The sequence below is a fragment of the Myotis brandtii genome, unplaced genomic scaffold (genome assembly GCF_000412655.1).
Source record: "Myotis brandtii unplaced genomic scaffold, ASM41265v1 scaffold32, whole genome shotgun sequence".
NCBI lineage: Eukaryota > Metazoa > Chordata > Mammalia > Chiroptera > Vespertilionidae > Myotis > Myotis brandtii.
This window is the reverse complement of record NW_005362269.1, coordinates 8,620,467-8,631,435: the sequence shown is the minus strand read 5'-3', so window position 1 is coordinate 8,631,435 and position 10,969 is coordinate 8,620,467. Positions and strand designations below refer to the sequence as shown.

At 52.4% G+C, this 10,969-nt stretch overlaps 1 protein-coding gene across 4 annotated transcripts in view; it reads left to right on the top strand.

Moving 5' to 3' along the window:
• The window catches only part of C1QTNF2 (C1q and tumor necrosis factor related protein 2), a 12,920-nt gene extending 7,925 nt beyond the window's left edge, over positions 1 to 4,995 (top strand). For 2 of the 4 annotated variants that reach the window (XM_005870563.2, XM_005870561.2), the window contains exons 2-3: positions 2,751 to 3,003; positions 4,211 to 4,995. In XM_005870563.2, coding sequence (XP_005870625.1) covers positions 2,760 to 3,003; positions 4,211 to 4,824 — 858 coding nt within the window. In that variant the 5' untranslated portion in view covers positions 2,751 to 2,759 and the 3' untranslated portion in view covers positions 4,825 to 4,995. Of the gene's footprint in view, positions 1 to 921; positions 1,139 to 2,452; positions 2,520 to 2,750; positions 3,004 to 4,210 lie in introns of those variants that run through there. The other 2 variants (XM_005870562.2, XM_014543170.1) reach the window with 2 other exon arrangements.
• The last annotated feature ends 5,974 nt before the right edge of the window (positions 4,996 to 10,969 follow it).

The following is a 10,969-nucleotide window of genomic DNA, read 5'->3' as shown; positions in this document are numbered from 1 at the left end:
GGGGGGGGGGGGGGGGGTCATGTAGGGCCTCGTGGGCCACATCCTCAGGGGTTCTGATACTGCTCTTTGCAGCCCGCAGCCAGTGGAGTAAGATCATGCAGGAAGTGATGAGGCTGAGCTGTGCTTTTCAAGGATCCCTCCGCTTCAGCTGGGAGAGTGCGGTGGGGGAGCAAGAGAGCAGGGCAGCGGTTCTCAACCTGTGGGTCGCGACCCCTTTGGCGGTGGAACGACCCTTTCACAGGGGTCGCCTAAGACCATCCTGCATATCAGATATTTACATTACGATTCCTAACAGTAGCAACATTACAGTTATGAAGTAGCAACGAAAATAATTTTATGGTTGGATCACAACATGAGGAACTGTATTTAAAGGGCCAGGAGGTTGAGAACCACTGGAACAGGGGGAGGTCCTTGCCAGGTCCAGGCATGGACTGAGCTGATGGCCTCCGGGTGTGCTCTTGGTTCAGCCCCTGGAACTACCTCGCTAACACTCCAAAGAGGCTCGAGGGGGAGAGTCAGAGCCCAGGAGGCGGCCCACCCCCCTCCCATCATCTTGGCTAAGCCCAGTGCCAGTGCGGATCTCTCACAGAACAGGAGGTTCTCTCCAAGCATCGGGATCCTGAGGGGGGGAAAGCATCAAGCTTACATTTCCAAAGTGTGTGTGTGTGTGCAATGATAAAATACACAATATCAAAGAAATCTCTCTATTGCTCTGTGTAGCTTTGCCACACACTTCAAGGTCTCTTCTGTAGTTTGGGAAATTCAGGAGGAAAAATCAAAGAAACGCTGACATATGGAAAGCATGTGGACATTAGGGTCAGCCAAACCCAAGTTCAAATATAACTCCTGCCATGAACGGGTTGCGCAAACATGACCCAATTGGCCTCTCCGAGCTTCACTTTCCTCTTCTATGAAACAGGAAAGAAACACCGGGAGAAGGGAGCGAGGTGCAGTGGATGAAGGGTGGTCTTCAGAGCCCCTCGGACACGGGTTCGAGTGCTGTCCCCACTGCTCCGATTGTGTGACTGCGGGCAAATCGTTGGAGTTCTTGGAGCCTCTGTTTCTCCCTCTGAAAAACGGAACAATCCGTTTTCCACCTCCGTAGGATTTATTATAAACTTCGCATAAGAGAATTCAGGTAAAGAGAGTCCCTCAGCTCCCCGGTCTGTAACTGAAGAGGTGGGATGAGACCATTCCTTGGGGCCCTCCCCAAGTTTGTGATTGTGAATTTCGTTAAGAGGCCCTGGAAGAGTTAACCTGTGGATTCCTTGGGGCCATGGCACACCACCCCAGGGTTTCTCACCCCTTCAGTGTGGAGAGAAGACTGGGGGGCCAGACCGGGAGGGTGGGCGCACAGGCTGTGAGCGGACTATTTGGAGCCTTGTTTTTCTTGGAGGTTCCCGGGGGCCAAGGAGACTTTCCTCTCCCTCCCTGTAGGTTTGGAACCAGAATCTAGTCACCCCGCCTTTATTTCCAAAACAGTTCCTGGCACCGGTGGGAACCTCCAGGCTCCGGCTCTGAGAAATCCCTCGCTCCCTGCCTGTTCCAGAGCCCTGCTCCTCCGCCCTCCAGACACTGGGGCCTGACCTGGCCCCGCTGTCACTGAGCATCTCCCTATTGTTCACAGAGGCTGGCATGGGCGGGGCAGCAGGCCCTCCTCCCCCTTGCCCAGCATGTGTGACTGAGAGTGGAGGAGAGAGAGAGAGAGAGAGAGAGAGAGAGAGAGAGAGAGAGAGAGGATGGGAACTGAAGCCCATGGCTCCCCTCTCTCCTGCCTGTCTTCATCCAGCTGTTCACAGGACTCTCAGCGTGCCTGGGAGACTGGCTCCCACCGCTTTCTTCCTCTCTTCCTTGTCCAAAAATTACAATTTCCTAACCCAGTTCAAACCTGCTTGAAGAATTCAGTTTCTCTTTGGGGGGGGGGGCAGATGTGTCCCAGCTGGTAAGTCACCCCCGACTCGTTTCCCAAGATTCTCAGCAAGTCAGCAAGGGAAGGCGAGGGGATCCTGGGGCCTGGGGGGTGTCTAGGGCACCGTTTTCCAACAGCACATCGTGAGTGTAACACTTCCCCAGCACTCGCCCCATCTGCCTACCACCCCTGCTATCACTGATGCCACCCTGAGGAGCATGCGTGACCCCAGCTACATCATACTGTAACTTTATTTTATAATATATTTTTATTGATTTCAGAGAGGAAAGGAGAGGGAGAAAGAGAGAGAAACATCAATGATGAGAGAGAATCATTGACTGGCTGCTTCCTGCACACATCCCACCAGGGATCAAGTCCGCAACCTGGGCATGTGCCCCGACTGAGAAGCAAACCATGACCTCCTGGTTCATAGGTCGACGTTCAATCACTGAGCCACACCGGCCGGGCTGTGCCACATATTTGAAGGAAACCGTGGATCATTTCTCTCTGTGCACAGCTCCCCCCAGCCAGCTGTCACTGGGCCATAAGTCCGGCTACTCCAGAGTTCGATGGTGTGATGATGAGTGCTGCACCCCAAGACCCCTCCAAGGTGTATTCTGGGCCCATGGCTCAGCTCATCCATATATATACTCAAGACATTGTCCAGCTACTTGTATGTGATGTAGGAGAGAGCAGGAGTCAGAAATATAGTTTCTCCCAGCTTCCTCCTCTCCTCCTCTCCTCCTCCTCCTCCTCCTCCTCCTCCCCTGGGTGCCTTTCCAACTGACCCCCAGTCCGCTCAGTGGGACTCACCTGCTCACAGCTCTCTTGCCTCCTACAGGTGACCACCATGATCTCCTGGATGCTCTTGGCCTGTGCGCTCCCTTGTGCGGCCGACCCTCTGCTTGGTGCCTTCGCTCGCAAGGATTTCCAGAAGGGCTCCCCTCAACTTGTCTGCAGCCTACCTGGCCCCCAGGGTCCCCCCGGCCCCCCAGGAGCCCCAGGGCCCTCAGGAATGGTGGGAAGGATGGGCTTTCCGGGCAAAGACGGCCAGGATGGCCAGGACGGGGACCGGGGGGACAGTGGAGAGGAAGGTAAGAGTTTAGGGGACATGAATATAAGATTTTCTATATAATCATTGGCCAAAAATGTTGTTTTGAGAGAAATGCACATTTTATGAAACATGAGTCTTAAGGACCGAAAGGCGTTCCACAGGAAACATTCTGCAGGGCGTTCGGAGTGTATTTAGCGTGTGCTTACTGTGGGCCAGGCCCTCCTCTAAGCACTTAAATGAGTATAGAAAGAGCGTTGTGGTTTCCTTTGAACAAAACACGGTTCTGCTGCCTTCTCTTTCCTCTTCACAGGATATTTTAGAGAAGTTTTCATATAGTGCACATAAATCTGCCTCGTTTTCAAAAACTCCTGCATAGAATTGCACTTTATGGATGGACCATCATTTTTTAATCATTTTCCTTTGAACGGGCAATTAGTCACTGTTCCCAGTGTTTGCTGTTGGAAGCGGCACTGTACTAACCACCCTTGCACACGTGTGCAGGGATCTGGGCACTAGGCAGGGATCACACTAAGATCAGTGTTTTGAGGTCAAAGGCTTCCAATTCTCTTCTCAACCCGTGACCAGCACAGCCCATCGAAGCACAGCCCATCGATCACACTAAGATCAGTGTTTTGAGGTCAAAGGCTTCTTCCAATTCTCTTCTCAGCCTGTGACCAGCCCATCGAAGCACAGTCCACTGAAGGATTGTTCTGCCAGACAAACCAGACTCTTCCTTAGAAGGCAGGAAAAGAAAAGGCTGTGGCCCGGCTGGCGTGCTCAGTGGTTGAGCCTCAACCTATGAACCCAGAGGTTATGGTTCAATTCCCGGTCAGAGTACATGCCTGGGCTATGGGCTCCATCCCCAGTAGGGGGCGTGCAGGAGGCAACCGATCCATGATTCTCTCTCATCACTGACGTTTCTCCCTTTCCCTTCCTCTCTGAAATCAATAAAATATATTTTTTTTAAAAAGAAAGAAAAGAAAAAGAAAAGGCTGTGAATTATGTTAGTTTTGCCCTGATCCTCAATGATTCTGGAAGGTAAGCATTACCATTCCTGGTTTCCAGATGGGACTGGGACACGTGCCCCAGGTTCCACCATCAGATTTGCAACCATTTCCAGGTGGCTCCATTGCCCTCTTGTTCTTCCCATTACCAAAGGCCTGTGCTCCAAAGATGGAGCGCCAGGGCCCGCAGCCTCTGCTAGTTCTCTGAGGCCCCTTCATCACACCAGCTGCTCTGTCTTCCAGGTCCACCTGGCCGGACAGGCAACCGGGGCAAGCCAGGACCAAAGGGCAAAGCCGGGGCCATTGGGAAGGCTGGCCCTCGCGGCCCCAAAGGGGTGAGTGGTGCCCCAGGGAAGCACGGCACACCGGGCAAGAAGGGGCCCAAGGGCAAGAAGGGGGAGCCGGGCCTCCCGGGCCCCTGCAGCTGCGGCAGTGGCCAGGCCAGGTCGGCCTTCTCGGTGGCGGTGACCAAGAGCTACCCACGGGAGCGGCTGCCCATCAAGTTTGACAAGATCCTGATGAACGAGGGCGGCCACTACAACGCATCCAGCGGCAAGTTCATCTGCAGTGTGCCGGGGATCTACTACTTCACCTACGACATCACGCTGGCCAACAAGCACCTGGCCATCGGCCTGGTGCACAACGGCCAGTACCGCATCCGGACCTTCGACGCCAACACGGGCAACCACGACGTGGCCTCGGGCTCCACCATCCTGGCTCTCAAGCAGGGGGACGAGGTCTGGCTGCAGATCTTCTACTCAGAGCAGAATGGGCTCTTCTATGACCCTTACTGGACCGACAGCCTCTTCACAGGCTTTCTCATCTACGCCGACCAGGACGACCCCAATGAGGTGTAGACAGACCGGCGCTCCGCCTCCAGGGAGGGCACACACTCCTGGTCTGGCGCTTACAGAGCGAGACCCCTAAACTGTCTGCTGGGGCCGGGAGTCGGGAGCTTCTGGACTCAGGCCGACCTCCTCTGCCCCCTTTTTCTCCATCATTAAACCCAAGCTTTTTTATTCATCCTCCCATTTCTCCATTCACTGATTTTTTCTTTTTTCTTTTAATACCTACTGTGTGACAGGCACCATGCTGTACTCTGGAAGGTACCACAGTGAACAAGACAGACAGAGGCTCTGGCCTCATGGGGCTTACATTCTAGTGGGAGATACAATTTACACATAAACAAGCAAGTAATGTCATTATTGTGCCAGGATGGAAATGCACACGCCATGGTCAAGAGTAATTGTAATAACAGGAGACAGGGAAGAGGTGGAAGTTTGTTTTGGATTCCATCTTGTTAGGTTTACTTACATGCAATAAAGTCTACACATCTTAAATGGACAGCTAATGAATTTTTATATATGTGCACACTTCGTAAGCTCCATGTAGATTAGGAACAGAATCTACAGCTGCCCAAGGTTCCAGCTGCCAGGCTATCCAAGGCTCTCTTCAGTCCCTTCCAAGTCAGTCCCAGGAAGAGGTTATTTCTTTCTTTTTTTTTAGGAAGAGGTTAATTTTTTAAAATATATATTTTTATTGATTTCAGAAAAGCAGGGAGAAGGAGAGATAGAAACATCAATGATGAGAGAGAATCATCGATCGGCTGCCTCCTGCATGCACCCTACTAGGGATGGAGCCCACAACCTGGGCATGTGCCCTGACCAGGAATTGAACTATGAACTCCTGATTCGTAGGTTGATGCTCAACCACTGAGCCACACCGGCTGGGCTACTTTTTAAGCTGAGCACGGAAACAGGAGAGGGAGCTGGGGGAAGGGGTCTTCTGGCAGAAGGAGCTGCACGTGTAAAGGCCTTGACATTGGGGAGAACTTGGCATAGCTGAAGGCCAGAGGGATGGAGGGAAGTGACAAAGGAGATGGAGGCATGAGGTGAGAGGCTGGAGGATTATACAGAACCTCACAGGCTGTGGCAGAGTTCATTCCGCTCAAGAAAGCTTGTCGGGATGCGGGAGAGAGCAATGACATTAATGCAGGGGTAAATGTCGAGTAACACTCCCTCCACGTTCTGCGTGGAGTAGGGTTTGGTATCTGAAAGTGGAGCCGCACAACAAATGAGAGAAAAAGACACGAGATAATTTTGCAATATTGGGGGACCAGGCGGGCAAGTCCCGAAGGACTTCCCCAGATGCTCAGGCCGCTCCAATCTTTTATTGATCTGGAGTAGCCCTTAGGGTAAGGAAGTTTCAATGACACACAGATCAGCAATTTCCAGGAGTAGACAAAAGTATCTGATTAACTCATCAATAGATTTCCAAGTGTAGGCAGAGTAACTGATTAACAATAATCAACAAGGATCTACATAACTATCTAAGGAATTAAGGGAACTAAGGTGGGGATGCTTCAACTATTATTACCTAAATTAACTGAGTGGTTCCTAGATTAACTGGGTGGTGCACAGCCCTGACCTTTGCTAGGACTTTCAATGGCTACTAGCTTTTGGGGGAGTCTCTGTCTAAACTCAGCTAGTGAAGACAATGAATGGACTCCGGCAGGTAAATTTGAATCTGCTCCGTGCATGAGTCAAGTGACAAGTCCGTCTCACCCTGAAGCACTTGATTATTAGTTAGAGATCACCTGCAGGCCCACCTGTCAATCAGTGAGATACACCAGGCTATCCCCGCGTGCCCGAGAACTGCGGCTCTGAGACGGTGGTAGCATGTAAACGAGTCTTGCCCCAGCCCCGGGGTTCCAGTGTGCAGGGAGCCAGGGACAAGAAGCCACAGCACCATGTGGCAGGTGGGGAGAGGCCCCACAGGTCACTTGCTGGAGAGAACTTTCCGATGGAGCCACAGCTCCCTGCCGATGGCTCTCACTGACCTCTGGCAGGAAAGGAGGAGCCAGTGGGGACCCAGGAACAGGGAACCCTGCCTGGGGTGGTCGAGGAAGGGGCGGCCCCCTCCATAAATAAAATGGGGTTTATTTAAAATAACTCGGTTCTCACTGGGCCACAAAAAGTATGGGGTTAGGATGCATCTGAGAAACCCAGGAAGGGGCCTGGGACCCAAATGGATTCATGTGTAGGTCAGGGTCCTGCCTGGCACCCCTGTGGGGAGGCGCCTGCTTCTGAGTTTGAGCAGGAATCTTTGTGAACAGTTCTTTTTACTTTCCCTTTATGTAACCATTTCTTCTTCCTTCCTCCAGGGATGTAGGCATCTGAAGGAAGTGAACTTACGCCTTTGTAGCCGGGGTAATAAATCCAGCCTGAGCAAGACGAGCGGGGGCCCAGAGCTCTGTGGTGGCCACTGCTGGGCCTGATCTAAACCCATGTCCCTTTGTCACCCTGCCAGGGAATCCCCGGGGCTGCAGGGAGGATGGGGGATAGTCAGCATTCATGGTGGGGGTGGGGCAGATGGAGGCAGAACCTTGCAGGAACCTGGGCTGGTGTCTTGTCTCCCTTGGATGTGGTCCAGGGCTGCTGGAGTGCTGGGGTTGTGGCAGGTGGGCAGAAGCAGGGGACACAGTGCAGAGGGTCTCTGGTAACCAGCTGATGGCAAGGAGGAGGGCTGGCTTATCCACTCACACTTCTGAGAGTGGCTGCCTCCTTGGTAACCACTGGAGTCCTCAGGCCGATGATGCAGGATGGAGGCCCAGTCAAGGAAGGAGTCCCAAAAAGGGGGCCTTTCCAGGCACATGGGGAGGCGGGGCGGGGGAACCAATCCCATACTGTGAGCCTCAGCAGACTGGTCTACCTTTAGGCCTTGACGTTTGCAGGCATTGATGAAAACCCAGAACCCAGTGCATCTTTGTGCAGTAAAATCGCCCTTGACCCCAGGGTCATTTCTCCTAAGGGGCGCACTTTGAAAGGCAGCCATCATGAAAGATAAACTCAGCTCAACACTAAAGTGGCAAGGTCAGGTTTTAATCAGTGGTATACTATTGCAACAGTATATAGGGAACATGTAATATATAAATTGCAATAATACGTCTGTAGGGAAAAGAGTGCACCTTTATACAAAGGTGTCTGGGTATTTTAAAGGGAGAGTGAGGGGATAGGAAGAGGAGCGGAGGGGCACTCTGCCGAGTCAGGGAAGTGAAAACTTAAAAAAATACAGGAAGGGAGATTGGTCTTATCAAACAGGTCCTCCTTTCCCATGGAAGCAGAGACCGGCAGAGGGGGTTCTATCTTCAGATGTTGGCTAGAACAGACCGTACATTCTTTTCACTGGCTTGAGTTTTTTCAGGCAGCCACTCTACGGAAGGGTTGGGTCATCCTAGGACTGCAGCCTTGAGCTGTTAGCAAAGATGTAAGTGTTTGTTGGCGTCTTTATGAGCCAAGGTTGACAGGCCTAGGCAAGAAGAGGGCTCGGAGCAGCCCGGCTGGAGTTTGAGCAAGGAGCGTCTTTGTCCCTGTCCCCTACTGGAGAAAACCTGAGACGCTGTTGCCCTGGGTGTCACAGTGCACAGAGCACAAGCCCACTGTCCTGACTCCAACCCGGCCAGCCCTCTGGGCCTTAGGGCTCATCAGACAAGTGAGGGGGGTTGCATACATCTGGGAGGGTCTTCCCATGCTGACTGCTGGACTAGACTATGACCAAGGGGAGGCAAATGAGGCACTCACCTAAAGGGTGCCCAAAACCTCAGCAATCAATATAAATAATATTTTAACGTAATATCTTAATACATCGACACTAATGCAAAAAAATCTCCGTGATGAAGAAACTATAGAAATTTTAAATAACGAGGAAGTCTGACAGTGCTGGAATTAGGACGAGGTAAGGGGAGGCGGAGGCTGCAGCAGTGGTGTGGGACCCCTGGGCAGCCAGGCCCTCGGGTGGAAATTCTTTTCATGCCCTGCCTGTCATCTTCACTTACTCCACCAGGGGGAGCATGCCTACTATGCAAACCTTCAGTCCTAAGGCTTACACTCAGGCTGTTTTCAGGGCCAAAAACAAAAGAGAGGAAGGGAGAGAGAGGGAGGGAGACATTCTGCCCATTGTTTTATGCGACCATGGCCTTTCTCTGGGGAAAGAACGAAAATTAAACAGAAGAGCTGCGACTAGCCGGTTTGGATCAGTGGAAAGAGCGTTGGCCTGCGGACTAAAGGGGTCCCAGGTTCGATTCCCATTAAGGGCATGTACTTCAGTTCAGGCTTGATCCCCGGCCCTGGTTGGGGCACGTGAAGAGGCAACCAATCGATGTGTCTCTCTCACATCGATGTTTCTCTGTCTCTCCCTCTGCCTTCCATTCTCTCTAAAAATCTGTGGAAAAATATCCTCAGGTGAGGATTAACAAAAAATAAAAATAAACTCAAGAGCTGCATGTCTTCCCAGCCCTTTCATTAAAGGGATTTTGCACACATTCTAAATTGCAGTCACAGCTGGTGTCGGGCAGGAATATAAGCAATTGTCAGGGAAACAGAAAACCCGGGTTCCAGCCCTAGTTCTGTCTTCAGGTTCCTTGGTCTGATTTGGCCAAGTCTTTTCTGGTGGCCTCAGTTTCCCCATCTGTAAAATGAAGGATTGGCTCCGATGGTCTCTGAATCCATTTTGGCACTAAACATTTATGTTCCCGTCTCCAAAGCAGAGCCAAGAAGAGAGCCCGGCATTCCTGAAGCATAAATTGAAACAGCCGGGTGAATCAGGCCGGCGTGTTCTGAGGCGTTGAACTTTGACCTTCGGCCCTCTGCTCCCACTGACGACTCTCAACAGATTGCTGTTCTTCGGTTTCCTGGGCTAGAACTGAAATCATGACCAACTGTTAGTGGACATTAGCCACATGCTGGGTCTGACGTATATTGTTCCTTTTCAGCTTCTCAACACCCCGGCCTCACAGGTGGAGAAATCAGTCCTGGGAAGAATGCCACAGGCACCGCGCTGGGAAAGGCATTGCTGGGATTGGAACCGGGGCGGCCCTGGCCAGGCCCTCCCTGCCCTGCTGTGTGTCCCCTGTAGGAGGGCAGCCACAGAAGTGCTCTGATACCCAAGCTCCCCTGAGTGGTAGGCGGTTGGGCCCCAAACACTTCCCTCCCGAAAAGCATGGTCCTGCCTGGTGGATTAGACATTTCCTGCCAGTTCAGTGGACGTCTCCTAAGCACTCGTGTGGCAAGGCCGGGGAAGGCCCCCATGGTCCCCAGACAGCTGGGGAGTCAGAATCCCCCAGGGTAGGTGGGGCTGCGACCAGGGGAGAGACAGCTGTGCCTGCTCTGCCCCATCAGCTTCCCAGGTGCAGCCTGTGAGTCTGGTCCTAGCAGCTCCTCAGCCAGCCCCAAGGTACAGCCTCGCCAACCCCTGGGCCCCGCGAAACCGGAAACAGGAAAGGCTCCAATTCTGCTCCTTAATGAGGGGTGGAACGTGTGTGTGTTCCTTTTTCTTCATTTCCCCCATCTCCTGCTGTCTAAGGCTGCCCTCAGGCCTGGGTGGACATTGGAAATGGAGCTCTGAGGGCGACTGGGAAGGTAAGCTCGCAGGCCCAACTCCTCAACCAGCGTCCGCGGCTGGAGGGGTGCGGTTGCTTGCTCACCCCTAACAACCTCGCTGAGATTCCCGGCCATCCCCCTCTTCCTGCTTCAGAGACAGAAGCCTACAAAGAAATTCTCAGAAAGGGCTCACAAATAGCGATGGGCACGTTGCCCTTTTTAAAAAAGAGACATTTTCATCTACTTTATCACTTTGTCTCAGGTTGGCCCTGGTTAAAAACAAGAAGGAAGGGCTCAGTTTCGTCACTGGTGTTTCTTGTCCTGGATGCCCTTGTAAGCCTGCAACCGCCATCCATCCCCCCCTCCAGTAAAGTGGTCTTCAAGCTGAGGCTGATAATTATCCAAAATGGCCTCCTAGTGGGCAGCGTTCATAGTCCACGTGGGGCTCCTTTATCCCTTAAAACTCATTAATGTCTGAGCTTAATTACATGGAGATCAAGGGCCTTGGAGGTGAAAGGCTAACGAGGGCATTAAATCCGGACCCACTTCTCAGCTGCCCTGTCACTTGGCAGAACTGTGTGGGCGAATCGCTCCTGGAAGGCTCCCCATCCCCTAGTTGGAGTCC